The sequence below is a fragment of the Mustela putorius genome, unplaced genomic scaffold, assembly GCF_011764305.1.
Source record: "Mustela putorius furo isolate JIRA1106 unplaced genomic scaffold, ASM1176430v1.1 tig00003899_pilon_pilon_pilon, whole genome shotgun sequence".
Classification (NCBI taxonomy): Eukaryota; Metazoa; Chordata; class Mammalia; order Carnivora; family Mustelidae; genus Mustela; species Mustela putorius.
In genome coordinates this window covers 1,639,956-1,667,600 of record NW_025422048.1, presented here as the reverse complement: position 1 = coordinate 1,667,600, position 27,645 = coordinate 1,639,956, and the positions used below count along the sequence as shown (strand labels likewise).

The window sequence follows — 27,645 nt, the reverse complement described above, 5'->3', positions numbered from 1 at the left end:
GGCTCTGGACGCAGGGGGAGCTGGGCTCCCAGTGGTCACATGGGGCTGTGGGTGACGGTGGCCTCTTCCCGGGACATTGGGCAGGCCGGCCCGGTTCGCCGCTGTCAGTGGCCGGCACAGGGCTCAGCCCCGAGGAAGTGCCCACCCACAGAGCCTTCCCCCTCTCAGCTTGTCTGAGCTTCAGGGCGGGCAAGCTAGGGAAGACCCCCAGAGTCTGTGACGCCTTCCTGTCAGCGCTCAGCTGAGTCTCATCTCGAGTTCACACAGAGAAGACCAGTCCTCTTTTTGAGGGAAAAAAGACGAGTTGGATAGGGGGGCTGGGATGGCCAGAGTACCTGGGAGCCGCATTCATCCCTTCCAGAAACACAACGGCTGCCTCCCTGACTTCGGAGGACCACCTCCTTGCTCAGGAGGTTCTGGGCGGGCTCAGGACAGGATCCCAGGGGCCACTCACCGGACCAGCAACCACAGGCCGCCTCCCCCTCTCCTCCCTTCCCTTTCGGCCAGTTCCCGCCCCTCTCTGGGCCTCAGTGTCCCTCTCTGGGCAGTGGAAAGTGTGACTATCTAAAGCTGTGCCTGCCCAGAGACACCAAGGGTCCTTGTGTGAGTGAGTGTGTGCCTTCCCCATGCGCCGGCGGCGGGGGGGTGGGGGGACGCTCGCCCAGCCGGCTACAAGAAAATTGCTCCCTTTGAAGCTTCCAGGGGGGCCCGGAGGCCTGCCCCCTCCCTCCCTTCTTCCCTCCCTCTCTCCGTCCCTCTCCGCCCCCAGCCCCCTCCCTCTTTTCCTCCCTCCCCGCCCCCTCCTGCTCCTGTCCCCTCCCCGTCGGCCAGCCCGCCCAGGCTTTAGCCTCCCTCCCACCGCCTCTGGCTCCCTCTCTCCACAAACTGCCCCGGAGTGAGCAGCCGCTCTCGGAGGGCCCAACAGAGACGGACAGACGCACGGACTGCCTGACACCCAAGCCTGCCAACTAGCCAGCTTGTGCCGGGCCGCTTGTCCTCCCCAGGTAGGGTCCCCACGCCGTTGTCCCTGCTGTCCGCTCCTTGTCTCATCCCTGGTTCCACTCCTCTCACCATCCTGGAGATGTCCCCTGTCCCTCCACATCCCTACCCCTGTCCCTGTCACCCACTTACCTCCCTCTCCTACTCCCGGGCTGCCTGCGGTCCCCATAGTTCCCACGCCAATGCTGTAAGCTCCCGGCCCACACCACTTCGTCGCTGCCCTGCGGCTCCCTTGGTCCTGCATTTTAGTCCTCTCCCTTCTGGCCTCACTCAGCACCACTGCCTGCCTGGCCTGCCTGCCCTCCCTGCCTCCTTCCTGGGCTCTTCCCCCCTGACTGCCCCCCACTCCCCTGGCTTGGCCCTGGCATGGCCCTGGCATGGCTGGGTGGCTGGCATCCCAGCTCTGCCAGTAGCCCTCTTCCTCCACTGAGAGTCCCTGAGTCCCCGAGAGCTCCCTGCACTCCGGCAGCCCGCCCTGCCCAGGACTAGTCCTTGGCGTGGGCTCACAGACTTGGTTTCCCCGGCACACTCCAGGCAGCCAAACCCACAGGCCAATTCCCTTCCCCCACTCCTCCTGAGTGAGGGGTGGGTCCACATGGCCCTGGCCGCAGGGTCCCTGGGTGCGGCTGGCTGGGTGGCTCTGCTCTGCCTGTCCCCAGGACCCTCTTGGATTGAGACTCAGAATTGGGGGGTGGGGTGGGCAGGCCCGGCTTGGGGCTCTGGAGGACTTCTGGAGACCCTGGGGAGGGGTGAGGCCACAGGTCCACTTCCAAACTCAGACATTGTTGTCCCAGCATGGGTGCCTTTAAGGATCAGTGAGGTTCAAGAGCTCTGTCCCCCAAAAGCAGCCCCCACAGACTGGTGCATGGGGCCACTCATGGTGGGAAGCAAAAGCGGGGCTGCAGGGTTGCTCCCAAAGTGTTTTGGAATGGAAGGAGTAGCCCCTGCTGGTCTCACTCCCACACCCTCCATTCTACAAAGGGGACAAGTGAGGCTCACAGACAGGCAGGAACCTGCCCACAATTGCACAGCAAGTCCAACACAAAACTGGGGCCAGGACCCAGGGCTCCTGATCAACAAGCCCTGGCAATCAACGCCGGCCCACCCAGGGAAGCCTCACTTGGGCACTGACAATGACAACCTGTGGCCAACTTCATGGGAGGTGCCAGGGCCACTGGTCCCTGACCTGCAAGTTCCCAAGATGGCTGGCACATTGAAGGGACTGCCAAGTGACCCAGGAGAGGAGCAGGGCAGAAGAGAGCTCTGTGCACGTGTCACCAAGTGCCCCGGCAGGGTGGGGGATGGGAGCACCCCCCTCAGGGTTCTGAGGGTGGGGCTGTGGCTCGGGCACTGGTCCATCAGAGCTGCCCAGGACTGTCCTGCGGAGGGGACCAGGAGGCCCAGGGTACTCTAGGGCAGGGTGGTGGGTTAGGGTGGGCAGTGCAGATCTTCAGGCCAGGGAGACTGTTCTCGAACCACGTTTGTTAAGGGCCACTCTGGTCGCAGATATGGCCAGTCCTGTCCTCAGCACACTCCTGCCTTCACGCCCTCCACCCTGTAGAGACTGACCGGCATCGAGACAGGCTGGAGATGCTCAAGCCTCCCTCGGTGCCAAGGAAGTTTCCCGGGGAGGTCCCTGCAGGACCAGGGCTGGTATGGAAAGAGAAGGCGCGCGGGCAGCCGTGACCACTCAGGGGAGTGCCTCCTGGACGCATGCAACTGCCAGGGCCTTCTGCTCCCTGAGACACAGGCTGTCCTGACAGAGGACCCTTCATGTGAAAGCCGCCCGTGTCTGGCTACGGCAGGGCAGTGCGGGGTAGCCCTGCGGGGCGGGACGGTGGGGGTGCATCGAAAGGAAGGCACCGCACTGGACGGCGAGAGCAGACTGGGAGCCTGCCCCCCACCTGCCCACTGGCCTGCCTTTAAGCCCTAAGAACCCAGGTCACAGTGGGCATTAATCATCCCACTGCTTTTGTGCCCTGCCCTGGAGCAGGGACCCGTGTGCCCGTGTTGTACATGGGGAGCCTGAAGCCCAGCTTTTTCACTGATGGGCTGGAAACAGTTCCAGGCAGGCTCATTTCAGGGGCCCAGAAAGTTGGCCTGCCGGAACTCTGACCGAACTTCTTCCCCATCCTACCAGGGGCCCTGGCCCGCTGGAGGAGCATAAACGAGGAAGGCCACGAGGAAAGGGGGTGTTTGAGAGACTCCAGGGCGTCCAATCCGGTGCCAGTGCCAAGCCCCCACAAGAGGGCAGAAACTTCCAATAGGGCCTCCCATCTGTCCCAGCTCCTGCTTCCTGGGCCCCCTCCCTGGAGAAGCCCTGTGGAGACAGCACAGCACAGGACAGGACTGTCCCAGCGGTCACTTGTCCTTACCTGCCTGGGGACACAGTTGTGGCATGAGAGAGTAGCAGTCTCCCAGGAGGCCCCTGGGGCATACAAGCAGCAGGCAATGGCCCAGGTGGCGTCCACCCTGCCCCCATTCCCCACCCCCCGCCCCCCATAGATGGTCCCAGCCCCAGCCTCAAGGCCTCTGAAGCCTCATTTGCTGAGCGGCTGGTTCATTTGTCTTGCACGTCTCTGGGGACCTTCCAGCACCCCTGATTGTAAGAAACTTCTTCCCACATCCACCACAACGCCCTCCCCACCCTCCTCATCGGTCACCCCAGGGAAGAGAGCTTGACCTCTTCCCGGACCTGCCTTCTGCTATACCTGTTGGCCCCAATGGTGCGAGGGGACACACCAGCCCAAGGGCTTGGCTCAAATTGAGGGACTGGAGGAGTGATGGTGGCTCTCCCAGGCACCCTCCTTGTGAGCCATGGAGTTGTAGGGGGGGTGAGCAAGAGCTCCCCCTAAAGGCAGGGTCCTGGCGGCTTTGCCTCCTCCTGTCAGCTGACCCCGGTGTCAATCGGTACCCCACCCCTCCATCCTGTTCTCTTCTGCTCAGACACTGGGGCCCACAGCTCGATCACCCACAGGACGCCTTCTGTAAATCCCACCTTAGAGGGAGGCAGTAGGGGCCGGCCCGCGGGGTGCTGCGCCGGGGGAATGGGGAGGGTGTCTGCTCGGTCCTGCTCCCCAGGGCCTGAGGCCCATTAAGGCTCTCTGGGGGGCCCTGTGGTCAGGCCAGTCTCCCAGTGGCCCCTGGGGTGGGCGTGGGGTGGGGCCCTAGGGGCCACCTCCTCTAGGGGGTGGGTGGCTGGGATTCATCCCCCTCACCTGGAGCACTCAGCCCCAGCACCCCCACTCCTGTCAGGGCCTCCTTCACCACCTCTGGAATTCCAGGCTCCTGGGAGCCACCCCAGAGCCACCCCATTTGGCTTCTGCTGTCCTCACCAACCGCCCTGCTCTGGATCGGGGCGGTCCACAGGGTGGCCATGGAGGATGCCTTCTCGCCGGGGGCCCAGCAGCCTCAGTTCCCAAGGCAGCCTACAGAGCAACATCATGGCTTTCTGGCATTCCGGAGGGGCCAGGACACAGCTGACTCAGCAGCCCCTCCCTGTGGTAATACATCTCTCGGCTTTAAGGGGCTGGGGTCTCCGCCCAGTCTCCTAGTGCTCAGCTCTCCCAGGCCACAGCATCCGAAGGCCAAAATCCGCAAACATCAGCCTGAAGCCGAGCTGCAGGGCTCCTCCGTTTCTCTCCCACCATCTGCCCCTTGACGGCTGGATGGCCAAGTGGAACATAGCATCCACCAGCCCGAGTGGCTACAGGATTTGGGATTTGGGGAACAGAAGCAGGACTTGAAGGAGAGAGACAGAGGGCAGCCCTACTCCCAGGAGACCGGAGGCCAGCATGACTCTGAGTTCCTTGCAGCCTGAGTCCTGGCTCGCCCTTGATTATGGTCCACCAGGGCCTCAGAGGCCTCCTGGCCGAACGGAGGTGTGAACGGGGGGACCTCCTGGAGGGGCCTTCTGGGCCAACTACAGACAGCTGGCTCCCACCCCCAGCCAGATCCCCTGGAAGAGAACAGGGAACCCGATGCAGGGAAGGGGCTGCCGGAAACCCTGGGAGGGAAGGACCTCACTTGGCCCAGCCAGGGAGCAAGGCCAATGGGATGCCAGGCTCTGGGAACCAGGCTGAGAACCTCTCCCTGTGGGGTCTGGTGCCTGCTAGGACAGAAAATGCTCCCGGGGAGCTCCCCGGCCTGGCTGGGACGATGGCTTTTCCATGCCCCTGCAGACCTGGAGCAAGTGCCTGGTGGCTGTGCCGGGGCCATGGAGGGGCAGCTGGCCCTGCAAACGGTGGGGAGCTACCGCTGGTGGCGGTCAAAGAGAGGGCCCGTGTTGCCGGAGGGCTCACGGGGTGGCAAGCAAGGAGGGAAAGGGCCCACAGACCAGGGCCCGGCTTTCCCGCAGCGTCGCCCGTCAGGTCAGCCGAGGGAGCTGCTGGGGAGTCTTCTCCAGGGGCCCGGAGGCTGACCCAGTGGCCTGCACAGCCTAGGGAGTACCGGGTCTTATGGCTTTGGGACCTGTGGCACAGGTTGGTTTTGGTCTTTTGGGCTGGGGGGGGGGTTGTTAAGAGATCATTTAAAATCCCCGCCCCATTTCCAGGAGATGATAGCATCCACCTTCTTCCTCAAACAATCCAGAACGTGCTGAGGAGAAGCTCAGGGTCTCTTCAGTGAGTGGGAGGAGAAGGAAGGACACGTGTGAGAGGACCCGGAAACTCAGGACCCTCAGCTGACCTGGGTCACCTGCTGCCTGGCTCCTGGCCAGCAGTTTGACCCTCCTGCCTTCCAGAGGTTTCCCGGCAGAGTGGGGGAGGGGTGGGTGGCTTTCCTGAATACTGAGGGGAGAGAGGTCTGCCAGCACCGGCCCCCCTGCCAGCTCCCCAGGACCAGCCCCCTGCTGCCGATGGGCCGGACCCCTGCTGACTCCCTGTGGCCTGCAACTGGCACTGGCAGGTCGGAGCTCTCCCCGAAGGCTGACGGAGCCCGGGGCCCACCGCACCAGTCCCGCTGGGGGGCCAGAGCCATGGCAGGAAGGAGCAGATGCAGACGACGTGGGGCTCAGGGCCTGCCCCCTCCCCACTCCAGCCACAAGCCCCTCACACGGTCACCCCCTCACACGCACACCCCTGCATAAGCTTCAGCAGACCTCTGGGGGGGGGGGCACATGTCCCTTCTCTCTGCTTGGCACCCAAGTGGAGATTACATGCTGTCGGAGGGTCGGTGGGGCCCGGGAGGGTGGCAAGAAGCAGCTGGGAATGTAGCCTGTTGTTTGAAGCTGGTACCTGAGGGCTTTGGTGGACAGAGGAAGGTGGTGGGGGGGTACCCTGTGCTGCCTTTCCCCTCCCAACCCTCTGCATCCACATGGTCCTAGGGCATTGGCAGGGGTAGACGGTGCTGTGCACACCAGAGTTCGGGTCGGGTTGCTCAGTGGGGCCAGACGCCCTGGGCTGAGGCCTCGGGACAGTGTCCGGCGTCTGCAACTTGGCAGCGGCGGGCCACACATCTGCAAGCAAGCTCCCAGCGTGCACCAGACCTTAAGCCCTGCTCCCGCCGCCCTTGGCCTGGCTTGAATGCCTGGCACAGCCCCTCCATGTTCTCAGAGGCTGCCAATGCGTCGTGTTTGGCGCTGACCGGGAGCAGTCCCGCTCGGAGGACTGCGCTGGCTTTCAGAGGGCTAGACAAGGAAGGCCCTATGGGTCTGGCGGCGCGGGCTCCGGGAAGCCCAGCCTTTTCCCTTGCTCACACCTGTGGGCACCAGGCTGGAGGCCTCACAGCCATGACCACTTCTTTCCTCTGCTCGGAGGGGCAGGGGTCCAGCAAGCTCCAAGCACGCTTCAATGGTGCTCGAGGCCCGCCGTGAAGTCCTCTGGGACACCCCCTCAGGTCCACTGTCCAGCTAGCCCCCTCCTCCCTGGGCGACTCTACCCGCTGCCTCTGTTGCCAGCTCCCGGAGTGGAAATGAGGCTCTGCTGGGAAGCCTGCCCAGCCCCGACCCTGCCAACCTGTCCACGGCCTGGGCCCAGCCAGGAGCCGGCGGCAGGAGAGACAGCCCCACCTTGTCCTCAGCCTCTGCCATAGGGCCCCGGGTGGAGGGCCTCCAAGCCCTCAGCTTTAGGCCCTCCCACCACAAGCGAGCCCCTGCGGGAGCCCGGGGCCGCGGCTCCGCGTCTCTGTGGCCCCCAGACACAGTGACATCAGGCACAGCTGGTCTGAGCTGACTTATCTCCTCTACAGCCCCCGTCCCCCGGGACAGGTCCTGGGAGCCCATGTGGAGCCTCGGTGGCCAGCTTCCCTGGCCATCCTCTAGTCTGGCAGGAGGGCCAGATATGGGGGCTGAGATTCCCTGCAGAGACCCCTCCCCCCCCAGCCCTCCCCAACCCTGACAGGCCGGAAGAGGCCTGCTTTTGTCCACCTCTCCCCACAGCCCCCCTGTGCCTGGCCAGACCACCCCAGCCACCCCCACCTATCCAGGTGAACTGTGGCTCCCAAGGCCTTCCAAGTCTCCCACTGGGCGGTCCAGCCCTGACTCATCCGGCCTGTGAGGTAGCGGCTTTGGCAGGGGTGCCAGGCAAGAAGGGAGCAGGCTCCTCCCCCTCTCCCATCCCATCTTGCTCTCCTGCCTCCATCCTCCCCTTCCTGTTCTCTCCCGCCACTCCTCCTCCTCCCAGCTCTGGGCATCCAGTGGCTCCCAGGCGAGGGCCCCAAGCAGCGGCCCAGGCCTACCCTGCTCTGCCTTGGAGGTCGCAGAATCAGGGGAAGAAAGAGGGACACACTGCCCAGGTAGGCAAGCACAGGGCCTTCTCCCTACTCGGTCCCATGACCTTCTGGGGCTCCCCTAGGTCCTGCCTGGCCAGTCTGGGGCTGGCAGAACCTGGAGTATGATCATGGGGTGTTGGGGCTGGAAGGAGCTAGGCAGACTGGGTGCTCCCCCCGGACATGGGGGTCCTTACTTTGCTGTGTGACCTGGGACAGGCACGCAGCTTCTCTGAGCTCCTCACTGCGGGCCACACTAAGGAGGGCTGTTGGGAGCTGCTAGGGGCGCTCTGGGGCTGGCTGTCCAGCTGAGTCCACTGAACCATGTCCTGGGTCCGTGACCTGCACCAGCCAAGCACACCGCAGCCCTAGGTGCCAGAAAGGCTGCTGCATGCTCTCCTGCTCTGTCCTCGGGAACGGTGGGAGCCAGGGCAAGCTCCATGGCCCTCTGAAGGGGTGCCCGAGTGTGAAAGGGGGTGGCAAGACTGGGCTGGACGGGAATCCGGAGCATAGAGCAGTTGTGCCCAGACCCAGAAGTGGTGTTAGACCCCTGGCCAGGTCGGGAAGGTTCCGGGGCCGAGGTGCGGGCAGCCTGCAGCAGCCAGACCAGCCCCACACCAGCTGGGCTGGCCCAGGAATGCAGCAGGCAGGGGCCTCCACTCCCCGGGGACCCCTTCCATGTTACCACCCAGCAGGGAGGCTCGGGGGTCATCCAGCCCCACTGAAGCCCCTCACAGCTCCTCCGCTATCCAAAATGGGCCCCAAGTGAGGAGGGTCCCCCTGGGGTGGGGCCCGGTGTGGGTCTACAGGGAGCCCCTGGAACCTGGCCAGTCTCACCGCCCACAGATGCCCCCAGAACAACCCCAGACACCAGAGTCTGGGAGGGAAGCAGGGCAGGCCCACTTGTGCCTGTGTAACAAACAGGGAGATCAGGCTGCTGGGACTGTCCTGGGAGGTCTGGGTAGGTGAGGCTGGTGGGACCTTCCCACAGGGGCCGCTGCATGGGAGAAGGAAGGAGGTGGGTAAAGACGGGCACCTGGGGCAGGTTTGGGCAGGACAGCTTCCCCCTCACGCCCACCCCGCTGCCCAGCCTGGGGGAGCCTTCAGACAAGCCTGAGCCCGCCTGCCACCTTGGCAGGAGCCTGGTCCCCTCTGGGGGCCTCTCCAGGGGGCTGGGCCACGGGCAGAAGGCAGGCAGGAGCTGAAGTGCGAGCCCTGGGGCTCTGCAGGCCAAGCCAGCTGAAGTCTTGGGGGCCAGGAAAAGGTGCCGAAGCCCTGGGGAGCAACAAAGTCAATGACTTTGCCTCTCTCTCCCCCCACCGCACCGCCTCCGGGGCTAGCCCGGGTCTCAGCCCCGCGTGCCCAGCCTGGCGTCTTGGCCTCTTGACTTTTCTTCGAAAAATGTGGGTGTGTTGCAAGGGGGAGCTCAGGAAGGGAAGGAAGTGACTCACAGTGGTCCAGCTCAGTGCTGACTGTGCCCACATGGTCCTGAGCCACAGCTGAAACCCAAATTCTTCAAGGCCAGTATGGGGCAAAGAGTTAGTCGCCTTTCAGTCCTCCATCCACCTCCTCCGTTCGTTCCCCTCACTGACCAACCCACCCTGGGGCACACTGCCAGCTGACTCAGTGCTGTGTGGGGGACAGCGGGGGAGGGGGCCGGCGCTGCCAACTTACCGACTGGCAAGACGATGCATCGCCCAGGAAAGCCAGCATCCTGCCTGGGACCAGAGGAGAGCAGCAGGAGGGGTCCCTGCCTGCCCGCATCCTCTCTCTCTGCTGCCCCCTTTCCCGCCGCTCCTACCTTGAGGTCCGTGGAACCTAGGCTGCTGGCGTTTGGAGGTTTGCCGGGACAGGGCCCGGAGAGCAGGTACGAGTGCCGAGTGCCAGCTGGGCCCTCCTGACAGCCCTTTCCTCCTCCCAGGCATGCCCACCATGCTGCCCCTGTGGCTCCTGGCATCCTTGCTGGCCGTGAGCCAGACCCTGCCCTTCGAGCAGAAGGGTTTCTGGGACTTCACCCTGGATGATGGGCTGCCCATGCTGAATGATGAGGAGGCTTCAGGTGCTGAGACCACGTCAGGGGTCCCGGACCTGGACTCCCTCACGCCCACCTTCAGCGCCATGTGTCCCTTCGGCTGCCACTGCCACCTGCGGGTTGTTCAGTGCTCTGACCTGGGTCAGTCCCGGGACCAGGCTGGAATGGGGGCGTGAAGGCGCAGGCCCAGCCTGAGTGCTCCATCGTCCCATGGGAGGAGCCTGAGAGGGCGGGGTCCGGGATGGGGCGAGCCCACACGGCGTGGGGGTCCTTGTTTCCACGTGGGATGCTGTCCAGCTGTCCGGCTGCAGGCGGGTGGGGAGTGAGAACGGCCTTGCTCTGTGGCAGAGCTCCCGCGTGTGTGTCTGTGTGCGTGTGTGTGAGTGCGTGTCCCCGGGCTCAGAGTCACTCACGTGGGCGACGGTGGCCCTGGCCCCCAGGTCTGAAGGCTGTGCCCAAGGAGATCTCACCCGACACGACGCTGCTGGACCTGCAGAACAATGACATCTCCGAACTTCGCAGGGATGATTTCAAAGGCCTCCAGCACCTCTATGTAAGCCCGGCCTGGCCCTGAGGGGCTTCGAGGAGGTGGACCGTCTTCCCCTAATGAGTTGGGTGCTTGTGGGTGTGTGCACGCATGTGTGCAGTGTGAGAGGGGCCTGGGGGCCCATGGAGTCCTGAGAGAAGTCTGCACAGCTGCAGGTCCCAGGCCGCCCTCGAGGATGCCAGCAGCCATCGCAGCCATAAGCCCAGGGCAGAATTGCTCAGCCCGGCTCCCTTCGCAGCTGAAAACTTTCCATTGTATCAGGGCATCGCAGTGACCCAAGAGGGACAGATTTTGTCATAGCCAGGGTGCAAGTAGGGAAGTTGAGGATCAGAGAAGGGGGGTGCCGTGCAAGGCAAGAATGGTACAGCTGGGCCTGGGGGACCTCCTCGAGGCTGCACTGGCAGCTCCCCACTCATCGCCAGCCCAGGGTGGGTAGGCAAGGGAGAGAGAAAGTGAGGAGGGTGGGGCGGGGGGGGGGCACGGGCACCTTCACTCACCACACCCTCCCTGTCCCAGGCTCTCGTCCTGGTGAACAACAAGATCTCCAAGATCCACGAGAAGGCCTTCGGCCCCCTGCGGAAGCTGCAGAAGCTCTACATCTCCAAGAACCACCTGGTGGAGATCCCTCCCAACCTGCCCAGCTCCCTGGTGGAGCTCCGGATCCATGACAACCGCATCCGTAAGGTTCCCAAGGGCGTGTTCAGCGGGCTGCGCCACATGAACTGCATAGGTGAGTGCAGCCGGCAGGGGGCACTCGCACAGGGCCTCTTGCAGCTGGGGTGGCTCCGTGCCCCGAGGCAAGCCTGGTGGGCCTCACAGAACATTCTGGGAGCCTGCCCCGGGGCTATCTCAGCAAGATGGAAGAGAAACCTGAGGACCATAGAGAGAGGGAAGGAAAAGGGCCAGCCAGCCGGGGACCATCCGGGACCCAGCCAGAGGAGCTGAGCAGGCTGTGGTGGAGCCCCACCTTGACCTCTGGCTCCCCTCCCTTTCCTACTGCTTTCCCTATCCCCGGAGGCCTTGCCCCTACCTCCCAGCACCCTTGGGAGGTAATGGTCTTGAACAGTCAGGAGTCTGCAATCAGCCCAGTAAGGTAGCAGAGCTGCTTTCAGGGCCAAACTGGGGAACCAGGGCCCATCGGGCCAGCCCAGGCCAGGAGGCCCACAGGACCTGGGGCTGTGCGGGTGGCAGCCCAGATCCGGCACAGGGGCTGAGCAGGGCCTCTCTCCTAGAGATGGGCGGGAACCCCCTGGAAAACAGTGGCTTTGAGCCCGGAGCCTTCGATGGTCTAAAACTCAACTATCTTCGCATCTCTGAGGCCAAGCTCACCGGCATCCCCAAAGGTAGGAAGGTGGCCCCTTTACCCCACACTGCCAGGCCTCCATGGCACAGATGGGCACAGATGGGGGGCTGGGTGCTGGAGACATCTGGAACCATCAGTCAACTGAGGGAGGGCTTTGGTAGTCCTGTGCTCGTGTCTGCCCCGCCCCCACATACAGACCAGCCCACACACGTGGCCTCCCCTCTTGCACTCCATCAGAGCACCCTCTCTTCTTGGCAGACCTCCCCGAGACCCTGAATGAGCTGCATCTGGACCACAACAGAATCCAGGCCATCGAGTTGGAGGATCTGCTCCGATACTCCAAGCTGTACAGGTGCGCTGGGGGTCCAAGCAGGGTGCACTGGCCCCTGCTCTTTTTGCCTCTAGCCCTTTGGTGCATCTCACCTGCCCTCTGCAGGTTGGGCCTGGGCCACAACCAGATCCGCATGATCGAGAACGGCAGCCTAAGCTTCCTGCCCACCCTGCGGGAGCTGCACTTGGACAACAACAAGCTGTCCAAGGTGCCCTCTGGCCTTCCGGACCTCAAGCTCCTCCAGGTGAGTGTGTCAGCCCCCCGCGCCAGCTGCTGTGGTCTGGCCAGCTCCTCCCCGCTCTCTCTGCCTCCACCTCCGCATCTGGAAAGAAGCAACCGCAAGGATCCGTGCCGAGGAAGGAGGGAAGGCGAGCGGGGACTCCACTGTGGATGGCAGAGAGAGCAGGTCGTGGGCGGAGAGGCATGAGGCGTGAGCAGGAGTCAGCCTGGTAGAGATTGTAGCTCAAGTGCTCCTAGGCGGGTTGGACACCAGAAAGGCGTGGCAGAGCCTGGGAGGTCAGGGGACAGTCTGGCCATGGGAAGTGGACAGATTTGTGGCAAGATAGGTTCAGCTCCGGGCAGGAAATAGACTGATGGGGGAGGTGCAGGGTCTTGCCTGGGGTTCTTTCAGGGACCCCTGTCCCTGGCTTGCCTTCCAGTCTCTTCCTCGGCCCATTCGCACTCTCCAGGACACCTGCCATTCTCACAGGCTGTGCAGCCAGAGCCAAGTCCCAGACCAGCCCTGCCCGGGTGAGGGCGTGGGAGACGGGTCAGCCCAGAAGCAGCCGTAGAGAGGCCCAGGCCCGGCTAAGCGCGCCCTCTAGCGGCCGGTGTCCTCTCTGCCTCTAGAGGGCGCAGTTGCAGCGTGAGCGCCTCACCACCGTCATGGCGTTCCCTACCCACTCACGCCCCCTGCTTCCCCTGTCCCTCCGCTAGAGAGGGCCTTCAGGAAGTTAAGGGCTGCTAAAAAGCAAGCACCCCTGGGAACTGGAAGGAAGAGGAGGCCATCTGCTGGCTCTTTCTCCTTTCACACCTACGGGTCTCTGGAGGGAGAGGCTGCAGCCCAGAGCCAGGCCGGGAGTTTGGGAAACTCAGAGACAGGGCAAGAGACCAACCATGAGCCCAAGGAGCCATCTTCCCTGCATGGAGACTCACACCCCCAGGCCCCTCACTTCCCACCCACCACACACCACGTCTGGGTCCCTCGTCCCGGCCCCCGGTCACACAGCAGTACCCGAAAATCCCCCCAACACCCACATGACACCCATACCCAGGCCTTGGTTTGCTGCCCCCAGCCTTGGAGGAGACACATTCTGGCGCTCAAAAGGGCAAGTACTACAATGAAAGCACCCCCAAGGGGTGGCCAGGCAGGACCCAGCTTGGAGGGAGGGCCCAAGCCCTCTGTTATCTACCCTCAACTCGGCCCAACCAGGCTGGACCAGATTCCAAGCGCCGTGGTGGGTGGGGGGGGACGGTGAATCCTCCGCCCTGGCACTGGGCCTGAGCCACGTCCCCCTGCCCCCAGGTGGTCTATCTGCACACCAACAACATCACCAAGGTGGGCGTCAATGACTTCTGCCCCGTGGGCTTCGGAGTCAAGCGGGCCTACTACAATGGCATCAGCCTCTTCAATAACCCTGTGCCCTACTGGGAGGTGCAGCCGGCCACTTTCCGCTGCGTCACTGACCGCCTGGCCATCCAGTTCGGCAACTACAAAAAGTAGGAGCAGCCAGCAGCCGCCGTGGTGGCCTGGGCGGGGTCTCTAGAGAGCCCGGCGGACATCCTGACGGGGAGGGCAGAGCGAAGGAGCAAAGCCAGTGCCCAGCTGCACCCACTCCAGCCCCGCCCTCGATCCTGGACCCCAGCTCACTGCCTCCCAATGCCCTCATCCTGGCTCCCAAGCATGCAGATGGGGCACGAGACCCAGCCTCCATCATATGTCTCCGGCTTCAGAGCTGTCCCTGCCCCCACACCCCCAGCATAGCCACTCAGAGGCACCCTCATAAAGCTCTCTTCCCACTCACCATGAAATCAAACTGCCCGAGGCTCCAGCCCAAGAGAAACGGGCCCTGGGTCAAGGGGCCGGGAAGGGGCTGGAGCCTCGGGCAGTTTGAGACAGCCCACCCCACCTGCCTGGGACACATTCCTCCTCGTGTACTTGCAGCTTCCAGCCATCCTGAGCCTGGCCTGCTACCCTGGGCCTCCCATGCCCCCCCCCAACCCTTCTGCAAGACCATGGCCCATTCATCCAGGCCTCCTTGTTCTACTGGCCTCTAGACCAGTATTTGCTTCTCTGGCACTCCGGCTCTTTCTCCCCCTCGCTCTGACTCTCTGTCTCTCTCAACCTCGCTCTCCTCTCTCACATCTCTGAGCTGGGTCGGTGTCTGTCTCGACGGGCTTCTGCCCAGCCCCTACCCAGGCAAGCTAGGGGACAGAGGGCAGCTGCCTCCCAGCCTGCCCTGCCCAGGCCTTGCGCCCAAGTCTGGACAGTTCTGGAGGGGACCAGCTGCTGGAGGTGATGCACCCCGCATACACCTCATAGTCTGAAGGGGAGCATTGGCCCTGGCAAGGGCCTGGCATCCTCCTGGAGCCCCGGCCAACTGTCCTTGTCCCTCCTGCCCCCCATGACAGCTAGTTCTCCCCTCCCTTCTCCTTCCGGCCCCCTAGTACAGTGGGGCTGCTTCTGAGGTCGGATGTTGTCTTTCAATTAAAGAAACACTGTGCAGTATGGCTCTGTGTGCTGCCGCTTGCGGGGTGGCCCTAGGGACCGGGTGGAGAGGGGAGAGCCACAATGGGCCATGGTGGCTGGCTCCCAGGCTCTGCCCCTCCGTGCCCACTCCGAGCCGCGGGCTTCCTCTCTGTTGCTCTCCCTGCCCGCAGGCGAGAGTCCTCAGTGCCTCCAGACCTGACACTGGGCAAGGGGGCCCTTCCGCTTCTTTCGAGGTGATTCCATTGCCCTAGCTGTCCTTAGACGGGGCTCCTAAAGCAGGCCCGGCTGAGGGAGACTCTGCCCTTCCAGATCCCAGGGGCCCTGCCAGCCTATCCTGATGGGATCTGGGGGCTCAGAACCATGAGAGATCCAGGCTGTTATCAAAAATTGTGCACAGCACCCAAGTCAGCACCAGGGGGCGCCCACCTGGCAGGACAGGACTCAGAGACCAGGCAGCAAGCTGGACTTGCCCACCCTCGCTAGCCTGGCCTGGGTCCCACGCAGAGCCTCCCCCACAGCGGATCCCAATAGGTGCCGGCAGAGCCAGGCCGAGGTTGCCACGCTCTGTCACTGGCTCCCAGGAAAGCATCCAGGACGGAGCCTGAGAAGCCTACCCTCTGGGGAGACCGGTCTGGCCCAGAAAGGGCAGCATGGGCCTGGGAGGAACCGTCTCCAGAGCAGCGTGCCCTTAGACGGCAAGGCCAGCAGACGGACGTGGTGGCTAGAGCCTGCTGCTCGTCCTCCGTTCCCCACAAGGGGCCCTGGCCTCAGGCAGTGGGGGCCGGGGCTTTCCCGGGCAGCCAGGGGCCGCCGATGAAAATAGAGCAGGCAGGGCCCATGAGGAGTGCCAACCCAGGAGAGAAGGAGCTCAGAGGCTCCACGTGCTGGCTCCGAGCACAGAGCTGCATGCCCTTCCGCCTGGCCTGGCACCAGGGTGCCCGGCGTCCCTGAGTTTCCCCTTTTGGGTACAGGAGGCGCCGCTCAGCATGGTGGCCCCGTGACAGAATGTCAGCCGTCGGCATCATAGCACTATTCTGGGCCATGTGCTCCACAGCCCAGCAATCTCTGCTGAGCTGGGCAGGCTCGGGGCAAGGGCACTGGCCAGGGGCCAACAGACTGGGCCTCGTCAAGTCCCCTCACTGGCTGGGAAGAGGGACAGCCAGAACTGGGGCCTGGAGGACACAGAGACACGGACTCCTCAGGCCATTTGTCTGTGGGCCGGTCTGGGGCACTGAACTGTGTCAGGCAGGTGCCACGCAGCCCCCAGAGACCTCCATCTTCCCTCCCAGCCTTGTGGGTCACCCAGCACAATAGGGGACAGTGCACCCTGCAGGCAGGACCCACACTCTGCCCAGACCGGAGGCCCCCGAGGCACCCAGGGGACAACTTGGGCCCTGCGGCAGGAGCCCAGGGCTGTGAACAGGGCCACACCACAGAAGAGCTCACAAGTCCTGGTTGGAAAACGGTCCCACGCCCGCAGCAGGGGGCACAGACCTGGTCTCGCTCCGCTGTCAAGTGTGCTGCAAACTATTAGATGATGGCGACAATGACCATACCCAAGTTGGGACTGCTTGGGCTCAGGAATAAAAGCCAGGGCACCATGAAGGTGATCCGGCCTGGTGCCCCAAGAGGGCCCTCCTCGTGGAGCTCGGAGCCTAGCTGCAGTCACGGGGAGACATGGGGTGAGCTGCAGGCAGATGGAGGGGCTCAGGGGGCCCAGGTACAGAGCCTCCGCTGTGCCCCCAAAGCCACAGCAACCGAGGGAGGAGGATCCAGCTTCCAGCCTCTAGACTTGGGGACAGATTGGATGTGGGGTGACAGGCAGCAGGCAGGCTGAGGGTGTGGCAGCCCCCCCTCCCCGGCCTGAGGCCCCTGGAGGAAGAGGAAGGGGCCGCAAGGAACAGGACCTGAGGGTCAGGAGACCCCAGGAGCTCTGGGGGCGTGGACACAGCTCAGAGGACGCATCTAAGAGAGAGAGAGAGAGAGAGAGAGCCAGAGCAGGCACAGGTGCGCGAGCACACACACAGACGCACACACAGGTGCACACACACGCACACACACACACAGGCCCTGAAAGTCACGGGAGCAGCTCACTCAGGGAGGGCTGTCCTACGGGGGAGTGGCTGCCAAGGAGACACGGGGCTGGAGTGGGGGTACATTTCCAAGTACTTACTGCAGGTCAGGTGCCTTCTGGCCGTAGCGGGGCCCAGCTGGAGCCTAAGCTGAATCCATTGCTTCGGTTTAGACAAGTTAGGGCTTGTCAGAGGGGCGGCCCGCCAGGCGTCCCCAGACCATGGCCGGGGATGGGGGCAGGGCACCTCAGAAGGTCAACCCCTCCTTGAAGGGCCCCAAGGGGCAGCTGGAGGGGCTGCTCTGAGAACTTGTTCATTCACTTCTGGTCCCCCCCTGGGGTCTCTAGGCCCCCTCCCTGTGGGCTCTGGGCTCTGGTCTCGGGAAGGCGGGGGCTGTGGGAAGAGGCAAAGCATGGAGCCACCACGGCCCGCGGCTCTGGAGACCGGGGCAGCTCTGACACTGGGGGGCCCCGGGGCCTGCTGCTAGCCCGGGAGACCAGAGCCTGGTGGCAGGAGCGGTCATGCCCAAAAGGCCATCTCGCCCTTGCCAGACCTGAGCTGCTCCTGAAAAGGAGAGAGGAACTGGGGTAGAAGCTATTGAGACCGAGTGCCTGCAAGGTCCTAGAGGAGGTCTGGGGGTGCCCGGGACTTGTTGGGGGCCAGGTCAGGGGCTGATAGGAGTTTCCTGGAAAATCAAGGTGTCAGCAGGGCCGTGCTCCCTCCAAAAGCTCAAGGGGAAGCTCCTTCCCACTTCTCCCAGCTTCTGGTGGCTCCGGTCCTTCCTCGCTTCAGGCTACCCCTCCAGACGCCCCCTGTCTTCACACGGCTTCGTGTGTGTGTGTGTGTGTGTGTGTGTGTGTGTGTGTGTGTGTGATCTCTCTCTGCCTCTCTCTTATAAGGACACTTGTCACTGCATTTAGGGCCTACCCAGATAATCTGGGATGATCTCTCCATGTCAAGATCCTTAACTTAATCCCACGTGTGTGCGGGGGCATTTCAGCCTGCCATAGGGCCGCAGGTGTTGGCTGATCCGGAGGCCCCAGCGTGACGGTGGCCCCCAAGGCCTTAGAGGAAGGGAGAAGGAAGGGTCTATGCTCTCCGCTCTCAGTCAGGGAGACAGTGGACACTCAGAAAAGAGAGGGCCCTGAGGCCGGGCCAGAAGTTCCCCTACTTCAAGGCTGGGCTGAGGAATTCCTGTCCCCAGAGGAGACTGTGACAGCCACACCAAAAGTAGCAGGAGGGAGACCAGGCAGGGGGGAGGGGAGGCCGCTGCTGGGCCCAGGAAGAGGGGTGTGGTGAAGTGGGGCCAGTCAGTCTGCTGAAGAAAGCAGGCGGCAGTGGGGGAGGGGGAGCACTGGAGGCAGGTGACAAGGCGGGGGTGGTCAGTAGGAAGAGGGAGTGTGGGTTCCTCTTATGCAGTCAGTGGGCAGGCTGGAGGGAGACGGGCCTGAGGGCGGGCCTCTCGTTCTTGGCTTTGTTTCTTGGGCCAAGAACCCCTTTGAGACGTCCCGGGTGGAGGCAGCTGACCATGTAAGAGTCAGGGGCACCGACCAAGGCCTGGGGCTCCTGGGGGGGCAGGAAAGGGTAACAGCACAGTGCGGACTGAGGAAAGGAACAGAGGAGGCTTCAGGGAAGCAGGGAGGTCTGGGCCGCTCGGCCAAACACCTTCTCCTGCCACACCCCGGCCCGAGTTGCGGGCCTCCCTGAAGCTGCCCCATTAGCATTTTCAGTACAGGACACAGGCCTTGATGTAAGGAAGAACTTTCTAGAACTTTCCCCCCACCCACCTCTGTGCAGATGGAAAAACCAAGAGGGGCTGGCCAAGGAGCAGAGGCCATTGATGACAGTGGGAGAGTTTCCCTGGCACCCAGGCTCGCTCACTTCCCAGGTCTCAGACCTCCCTCTTGGCCTCAGGCCACAAGGCTGGGGACCAACAGTTTTGAACCACAGGAAGGGGGCCATCCCCTCTCCTAGCTCATTAGCTCTTTGGGGATTGCCATTTGCCAGAGACTGGGCATTTTCAGGACATCCTGTGGAGCTGTGGTCCAGTCCCTTCAGCTCTCCTGAAGGCCACATACCTTGTTCCTTGGCCAGCTGACTTTGGCCACAGTGGGCCTCATCACAAAGGCGTGTGGCACAGCCAACTCTGGCCTGGGCTAGCCCTTGGCAGTACCCCGAGGGAAGAGACGAAGGGGTGGTGGTGAGTGTTCCTTGCCTCTGATTTTTCTCCCCTCGACTCGTTTCTTCCCTCTGGGTGTTCAAGGGCAACTCCAGCAAGAGGTGGGAACCAGACGGACTTCACGTGATGGTGCCAATGCCCCCACGTGGGCAGCCATCGGCGATCAGTAGGTCCCTGACCCCTGAAGGAAGGTGGTGATCCTGTCCCAAAGGAGTCCCGGCTCTTCTCTTCAGCCACTCCCGGGCCTGCGCGCGTGAGCCTCTCCCCTCCCTCTAAGCACCTCTCCTCCCCGGGCTGCCAACACATTTCTGCCCAGAGGCTGACCAATAACTGAACGTTTGCCAGCAGCCAGGGACCTCAGGCCAGGGACCAAAGGACATGCCACCAGGCCGGACTGCAGGAAGCCTGCCACACCGGGCGCGGGGACCCAGCTTGCACCTGCGGGGTAGAGGAGGCCAGAGGCTCTCGGGCGGTGCTCCCACCCTCTACCCTCCCGGGAGGTGGGCCGGCAGCCCAGCTGCACGATGGGCTTCAGGTGGGGTCCGGGGTCGCTCCGAGTGTGGGGCGGCAGGAAGAGCAACTCCAAGACGGTGGGAGGCTCCGCAGGCAACGCTGAGCTCGGGCACAGAAGCTTCGGCTCTGGGGCTGTGGGGCCGAGGGAGCCAGACTCACTGCCAGCTGCACCCGCGGGGGCAACCCCCCACCTGTGGGGGCACCTGCAAACCCACAAGAGAAATGCACAAGTCGTGTGTGCGAGTATGTGTGAGCGAGCATGTGAGCGTGTGTGAGAATGAGAGTGTAACAACATGGGCGGACAACTGCGTGAGAGCTCGGAGCGTGAGTGTGTGCGCACAACTCAACCGGTGAGCGTGGGCACGAGCGTGCGTGTATGTAAATAATTGTGCATGAGTGGGAATGCGGTCGACTAGGTATACAAGTGTGTACAAGTGTGCGAGCATGACAGCATGTAACTCTATGTGAATCGTTGGGTGGGAGCGTCTGCACGTTGGCACCAGTCGTGTGACTGACTTGTGAGTGTGTAGCGCGTCAGCGAGTAAGCGTGGGCTAGATGAGGACGGTCTTGTGTGTGAATGGGAGTGCGATTGAGCACACATGCAAACTCGGGGGAGCTATGGAAGTCCCCTGGCCCAGGGCAGACCCTTCGAGTCCTATAGGTCTCTGTCACAACAAGCACCTCCTCCTGGAAGGCTTCCTTGAGCTCCCCCCCCCACCTGCACCATCTTTCGCTCCCTCATCAATATTCCCTGAGGGCCCTTACCCCACTTTTCTGACCGCACATTCACTCTGCCCGCCAGCTCCCTGTTCTGTGGCCCCTACTGTGTCCCCAGTGCCCAGCACGGCCCTTGCACACAGGACACCCTGGGACTCTGCTTGTCCGAGGCAAGAAAGAATTTGTGGCTATGTCCAAGTGTCTTCTACCTGCCGCATTCTTGCGCTCTGAGCCCTGCATGCTCCGAGGTGGTGAGGCCTACTTGTGGGCCTGTCACTTCTCTTTCCTACGCTCAGCCCTCTGGGGATTCTGATGCCCTCAGATGGTGGCAAAGGCCTCCTCTGAGTTTGGAGAGGAACTGAGAACTTGGGAACTGGAAAGCTTGGGACCCTAAAGACCGGTGGCACAGGTCAGCCAGCTTGCCCCTGGCTGCAGGGTGTCCATGGGCACACTCGGTGTGTGCCCATGGATGTGCCAATGTGTGCTGGTGCGTATGGTCTTCCCTACATCGGGGCTTGTCTGTGTCTGTCTCCACTTGTGCCTGGAACGTATGTGTCCCTGTGCGTCTGTCTCGGGTGTCCACCTGTGTGCAGTAACTCTGCGTCCTGTGTAATGGTGTTTATGTGATAACCTTTTGGGGTCACAACTTTGAAAATCTGCCATAAGCTCCAGTTTCCTCCCCAAAGACGCTTTTAGTTGTCATATTCCCAATAGCAGGCAGCTCCAAGAGCATCATGACCCCCTGGGAAACCTCAGGCGCCCAAGAAGCCCTCGCTACCACTCAGCAACCCCGCTCCACACTCCACCTGACTGTGAGGGAGAGGGCCCCCGAGGACAGGGGTCTTGAGAGGGAGCGGCAGTCCGGGTGTCCCAGTCACATGCTCATCGCTCTTTCCCTGCACTCCCAGGTGCCAGGGCCCCCAGGTTTCCAGCCAAGCCCACCTCTCATCCGCTAGCGCCCTCCGGGGGCACTGGCAGACCCGGAAGGACAGGCACCCCCGCGCATCCCCGGGGACAGCAGGGCGCGCTCCAGGAGCGTGGCTCTGGAGCCCCGCGGCCCCCGCGCGGCGCGCCGCCCCCCGCGCCCGCTCCCTCCTCCCTTCTCCTCCTCCCCCCTCCCCCCCACCCCCGCCTCCTTCCCCTCCCTCCCTCCTCCCTCCCTCCCTCCGCGCTCAGAGCTGCGGCTGGAGCCGAGCGCGCCGCGTCGCCCGCCGCCGCCGGTGCGGAGCGTGAGGAGCACTCGGCCGCAGCTCTCGCTTGCCGCGGAGGGTCGCGCCCGGCGCCTCCGGCCAGGTCGCCCTGTGCCCGGGCCTTTCCGTCCTTGGAGCGGATCGCTGCCCGCCAGGCGCCCGTCTGCAGCGACAGCAGCCGCTGGAGCCGAGGCCGCGGCGTCGGCCGTGCCCGGGACCGGGTAAGTGGTGCCTGGGGCGCGCAGGCAGGGGCGGGCGGGGTGGGCGGCCCAGCAGGTGGCGCGGCCGGCAGGTGGGGGGACGCGGGTCCCCGCCCACCGCACCTGCGCCCCGCGTCCGGCCTGCGTGTCCTTGCGGCGCCGCGCGTCACCTCGGGGGCCCTGGGCTGGCGGGCAGCGCCCCGCACCCCGCGCCCCGCATCCCGCGCGCACGCGCATCTCCGCCGGTGGGGGGGTGGGAAGGCCGCCGGGGGCTGCGGGCGGGGTCCTGGGCGGGCAGAGCCTGGCCTCCGGGGCCTGGGCTAGAGCCAGGTTGCGCTGTGCACCTTCCCAGAGTCTCTCGACACCCCCTCCCCCCGCCCCGCGCCCTCGCACTGTGTCATCTTCCCCCAACACACTGAGAAACCCTCACGCGTTCCTACACTGTCCCCCGCACGCCCACACAGCTGCCCAGCAGACCCTGCCACCTGCCCGGGCAGCGCCAACAACAAGCCTCCCAGGCCACACTTTCCATCCCTCCGCCCACAGCTGTCCTCCCCCTCCTCACCTGTGTGACCTTGGCCAGATGGCTTCTATTGGGCCTCAGTGTTCTCTGGGTTTAGGATTCTGGAATTTGGAGGCTGGTGCGGCATCTCCCAAAGGAGGGAGCCCTGGGTCTCCGCCTTGGACGGGCAGAGTCTGTCTTTAGGACCTGGTCCCTTTCCTTCTGCTGGTCCCTGCGGGCTTAGCAGCTGGCCCTCTGAGGAGGGGTGGCAGACAGGACAGAGGCATGGCCCAGGGCTGAGATGTAGGCAGTCTTGGGGTGGGGGCTGGGAAGAATGTGTGGAAACAGTACCTCAAGGGGCAGGGCAGGACCAGCACCCCTCAACGAGGAGCTTGACGCTCCCCGGGGCCAGGCAAGTGAGTGTGCCCCCTCGGTATTTCAAAGATGAGGTCATTGAGCTTTGGACCCAAAGTGGGTTCCCGCTGGCCACAGGGACGAGTTCAGCCTTGACCCTGGCCAACCCAATCTCCCCTGGCTCCCAGCCTGGAAGGCACCCCCCCCCCCCGTTCACCCACTAGCTTTGTGTCCCCTTCACTGCCATCACACTTCAGTAGTCCGTGAGCATTATAAGGCAGAGAGCCCTTGAGTGCCCAGCATAGGCCTGACTCCAAGTGGGTACAGGTTTCTGTGTGGCACGTTCATGACCTTGACCTCACTGAATCTGCAGAATCACCGGATGAGAGAGGCAAGGCTGGGCTCTTTGTTCCCATTTCTCAGTTGGGGTAATTGAGGCCTCGAGAGAAAGGACTTGGCCCTACCTTGACTGGATGGATGGATGGACGGACAGGTGGGGACACTGCCAGGAGCCTGGTGGGGCAGAGCGCCTCCCATGTGTTCCAGCACCATTCTGAGCAGGTTCCTGGAGGCCCCCCCACTCCCACCACCCCCGGCTGAATCTCTCTATCCATATCACATGTAAGGTGTGCTTTGCACTGCCCTCTTGCACAGTCGAGGAAACCAAGGCCATGTGGCTGGTAAGCAGGGAGCTGGGAGCCCCTACCAGAACTGGCCCACAGAGGAGAGGGTTGGGGGACTGCCAGGGCCTTAGGCTGGCTGAGTGTGTGCGGGTGAGCTGGCCCCTGGAGAGCGAGCCAGTTGGAAGGGGCTGGACAGCTTCGGTCCCAGGGCATTGATTGTCCCTGCTGTTGGCCTGGAGGAGAGGGACGGCCAAGGACACAGCTAGTCTTGATCAAATCAACCTGGTCCCTGCCCCGTGCTGCCAGGTGGTTCTAGCAAAGGGGCAGGCAGTTCTGGCACAGAAGTGTGTGTGTGTTGGGGGGGGAGCGCAGGCAGATGGAACTGGGGTGGCGTGGGAGGGGGCTTTGCGCAGAGCCAGAAGGAAAGCCATTCCTTGGGGAAGGAAGCCCCCAAGGTTAAGAGCGCCCTGGGGAGAGAGCTACACACAGCAGGGGTGTGGCAGCAGGACCCTGGCTGGCAAAGGTGGCTGGAAGGGGGTGTCTTGGCCTAACCAGGAGCTCAATTTGGTGCCAGCTCTGGGCTTGATGGTCTTTGTGACCTTGGCCAAGTCCCTTCCAGGCCTAAGGAAGGTAGGGGTGGGTCTCGGAGAGTCCGCTGACATTTCAGGATTCTAAGCTGGAACTTCGGTGGTTGAATCATTTGCGAGCGAGTGGGGAGAGGCCAGGCCCTGAGTCAGTGAGCACTCTCCGTCCCCGAACATCTTCTCCCAGCCCAGGAAGGCAGCCAAGGGTGCTGGGGTCAGCTTTGGTCCCTCCCCCTCCCCCAGCGTGGCTTATAGAGGGGGCCCCTCCTGATCCCGGTGGACAGGACAAGAGTGCCCTGGTGGGTCGCTGGGGGCTCTGAGAGCTGGTGCCCTTGAAGCCGGCAAAGCCAGGCCTGGCTTCCTCCTCCTGCTTACAGACCAAGTTGTCGGCACGCATGTGGGCTATGCCCATGGCACACCCTCCTTCCACTTTTAAACTGAGGGCTGCTGTCTCCAGCAGAGGTTACGAGCACATCAGATAACAGCAGTAAGGGCAGTAATAAAAACGGCACTCGCCGTGGACCGGCCACTCTTCTTCCCAGGGCTTTGTGACACTCCCTCGCTTCACTGAAACGGCAACCCAGTGAAGCAAGGGCCGGTACTATCCCCATTTTGCAGATGAGTGGACTGAGGCCCAGAGAGGTTAGGCAACTTGCCCAAGGTCATGCAGCCAGCTGGTGGCAAAACCAAGATGGGAAGGCAGGCCAGTAGTTGTACACGTGAGCTGATTATCGAGGGCACCTCTAGCCCAGGGAAGACCCTGCAGCTCCGGAGCTGAGCCAGCTGGGCCCCCGTCTGCCCACTGAGAGAAATGGACAAACCATGGATTTATAGCGATCCAAAGCAAGTTGGGGGATGATCTACTCTTCAGTAAAGTCTGCGTGGCCCCTCCAGGTCACCTCTACGAAGGCACAGTCTCGGTGTGCATGAATGGCAGCTGACAGACGGGGACCTGGGCTGTGGCAGCAAATGTAGATGCTCAAATCTGACGGCAGGTCGCCCGAGAGCCTCATCACTGCCGTCTCCGAGTTGGGCCCAGGAGCCAGGCTCTGGTTGTACCTTTGCTGGGCAGGGCGGGCAGAGACCTGGAACATGCACATGTCTCCTCCCCAAACCCGTCATTTCCCAGAAAGCTCGTCACTGCTCCTCTCTTCCCTGCCCTGCCTGGCTGGAAAGCCCTCCCCTGCCTGTGTGCCTTCTGTTGGGTGGGAGGTGCTGGAAGGTGGCCTGGGGTACCGCCTGGAGAGCGGGATCTGAGCCCACACGTCACCAGGATGGAGGGAAAGGGGAACTCAGATGCAGGAGTGAAGGCTGGGCATCCTGCATTGCCAAGGTTGGGAAGGGGATGAGGTCGAGGGCCCATGGCTGAGGACGTGGCAGAACCCACCAGAGCTCCAGGATGAAGTGGTCCAGGTGGGAGGAAAGCGCTGGAGAGTTCTCCTGATTCCCACCTCCCTAGGACTGGCAGGGAGCTTGGAGCACAAGAGGTTTCCAGAGACTTGGGTTGAAACCGGAGTTGGGTGGGTGGGGTGCTAGGTCAGTGTTATTGGAGAGCACCTGATGTGAAGTGGTCCTGAGCCTTGGGGTCTGTAGGTGGGTCCCTCGGTAAAAGGAAGCCCCTTTTATCCAAACGAGTACTTCTTTCCTGCAGCGCCAATCTTGAGGCACCGTGTGGGGCTTTGCAGTCCAACACGGTACCACTCACCACAAGGGGAAATTTAATTAAAATTCAGTAAAATTTAAAATTCAGTTTCTCAGCCTCACTAGCCACACTTCAAGTGCTCAGTAGACACACGCGGCTATTGTGTCAGACAGGGTAGATTGAGAACATTTCCATCATTCCAGAAGGTTCCGTCACATAGCGCTCCTTCAGAGCTAGGACAGACTCCAGGCCTCACCCAGACCCTGAGCTCTCTGCCCTGCCTGTCCCCCCACGGCTCCTTGAAAGGGAGTGTGTCAGTGGGTATGGATGGCTCTGGGCAGCCTGTCTGTCCCCTGGACAGGTTGGGGGCCTCTGCCACCATTGCCAAGGGCTGGTCCAGGTGCCCCCACAAACATGGTGAGAGAGCGCCTCACTCTGGGAGCAGACCTCCACGAGGCCCTGGCACACACTAGCTTGGGGCCAATGTGGATCTGGTCCTGCTCCATTCTGATTAGGCTCCTGCCATGTGCCTCAGGCTCGCTCACCTGGAACACGCCGGAGGGGCCGTGCAGCTCTGCACAGATGGGTGAGGTTCTTGGGTCTAAAACAACAACAGCAAAAATAACATTGACTTCCTTCCATTTAAAAATAATGCTCTTAACATGAAGATTCATAAAACACGGAGAAGTAGAAGATGGAGTCCATTTCTTTTCACATTACTGTAATTACACCATGGGCAAGATTGTGTGATCTATTTTTTCCTTCACAGAAGCACTTTCTTTACCAATATAATCCCTTCCTAAATGATCTTGTTCAAAATGGATATAGTTTAATTTTTTTTTTTTTTAAGACTTTGAAAGCAGTGAAGTGCTTATTGCAAAACTCAAGAAAGAACTTGGCCTGGGCAAAGAAGGGACTCCAAATTTATCCAGCAGCCGGGACGTACCGAGCCAGTCCTCGGGGCTGTCATTACCATTTTTAATGGCCGAATAATATTCTCTCAAGAGATGACCATTTGCTTAACTCTTTTGGCTATCTGCGAAGACCCAGGCAGTCAGACCCGCTTTGGGGTCATACGTGAGGCTCTGCCGAGCATCTTGGTGGGTGATATTCGTCCTGTCCCGAGGAGCGAGCGCCCAGACAGAAGCTCGTTCTGCCAAGCTGTTCTCCAGAAGGGCTCTTTAGTACATCCGAAAGACTGACTCACGGAAGCCTTGCCAATGCTACATGTTATAAGCAAACAGCCGGGCAGGAGTATCTGGGGCCAAAATTTCTGCTTCAGTATCTATTTCTTTAATTGCTCATCAGAGTGAGCAATCCCTCCACACGTTTATTTCGTTGTACCTCTCTCTCTCTCTCTCTCTCTCCTAGTGACCTGTCTTTTCTCACCTTTATTTGTTGAGACACTAGGGTTTTTCTTGCAGGTTTAGACAAACTTTACTCGTGAACGATATTGACAACGTAGCATACTTGTTGCAAGTGATTTTGAAAATTCTTTGTTCTTTGCCTTTGAATTTTTTTCGTGTACGAGATAAACACTTTCCGTGTCACCCGTTTTTTTTTTTTTTTATTTCTTCCATTACTTCCGGGCCCACAAAATCCCTTACAAAAATCTGAGAGCTATCCATTTCTTGGTTTGCCCAGCATGTGTGCGCGTGTGTGCCGCTGTGTGATGCCTCCTTAGTCGAGATGGGTTCTGATGTGGAGTAGGGCTGTGGGCTCACACCTTGCATCTTTTAATACCTGACCTACAGGTCACACCTTAGCAATCTTAAAGCAGAGCAAACCTCCTTTTCTCGCCACAGACACTGTGGGTCTCCCTAACAGACACACACAGTGCAGGCAGGAGAGCGTGCTCAGAAGCAAAGGCTCACAGATGAGGATGGCCAGACAGCCCAGGAGCACCAGAGCCTCCTGATTAAGAAACAGAAACAAAGCTGGCAAGCCGGGAACCGGGGAGCTGTGGGAATTGACACCCTCGCCCAGGCTGCCGGGACTCGGGACCCAGAGGGTCTTTGGGCTATTCTTCGGGAGTCATGTCTCTGGCTTGCCCCCAAGGCAGGAGTATTCCAAAGAGCCACGGCAGTCCGTTTTCCCCCTCAGTGGCCTGGGAACACCAGCAATCCCTGAACCATCCCGACCCTGGGCATCCACGGACACTGCCGTTTGGGCGCAAACCCTGAACCGGGGTTGAGACGCGTGGAGCGTCGGCTCTCTGCCGACCCACTGTCTGCACGATCGATCGCTGACACGGGCCTGATGGTGGCGTGGGTTGTGACCGGACACAGAGGACCCTTCTCCACAGTCAACCAGCCCGGCAGAAAGCGCTCAGTGCCCTGGGTGCGCAGCGTGGGGAAGTGTTGGGGCGAGTGAGTTCCGGGCCACGTTCAAGCCTCCACCTGCCACGCCAGGTCCAGGGGACCTTCCCTGACACCCTCCCC

The 27,645-nt window shown here is 62.1% G+C and overlaps 2 protein-coding genes across 6 annotated transcripts in view; both read left to right on the top strand.

Annotated features, from left to right (window-relative positions):
* The first annotated feature begins 845 nt into the window (after positions 1–845).
* Positions 846–14,645, top strand: BGN (biglycan). 2 transcript variants are annotated; one of them, XM_013049333.2, is made up of 8 exons: positions 846–1,004; positions 9,626–9,877; positions 10,177–10,289; positions 10,800–11,013; positions 11,516–11,626; positions 11,845–11,938; positions 12,023–12,161; positions 13,443–14,645. In XM_013049333.2, the coding sequence occupies exons 2-8, from the start codon at positions 9,628–9,630 to the stop codon at positions 13,638–13,640; spliced, it is 1,119 nt and encodes a 372-aa protein (XP_012904787.1). In that variant the 5' UTR covers positions 846–1,004; positions 9,626–9,627; the 3' UTR covers positions 13,641–14,645. The 2 variants fall into 2 exon arrangements, with proteins under 2 accessions (XP_012904787.1, XP_012904788.1); XM_013049334.2 differs by lacking the exon at positions 846–1,004 and adding an exon at positions 7,578–7,731.
* A 6,630-nt stretch (positions 14,646–21,275) lies between these two features.
* ATP2B3 (ATPase plasma membrane Ca2+ transporting 3) overlaps positions 21,276–27,645 on the top strand; it is a 58,485-nt gene continuing 52,115 nt past the window's right edge. For all 4 annotated transcript variants that reach the window (XM_045068003.1, XM_045068000.1, XM_045068001.1 and 1 more), the window contains exon 1: positions 21,276–21,520. The gene's annotated coding sequence lies outside the window, so the exon portion shown is untranslated. The remainder of the gene's footprint in view (positions 21,521–27,645) is intronic.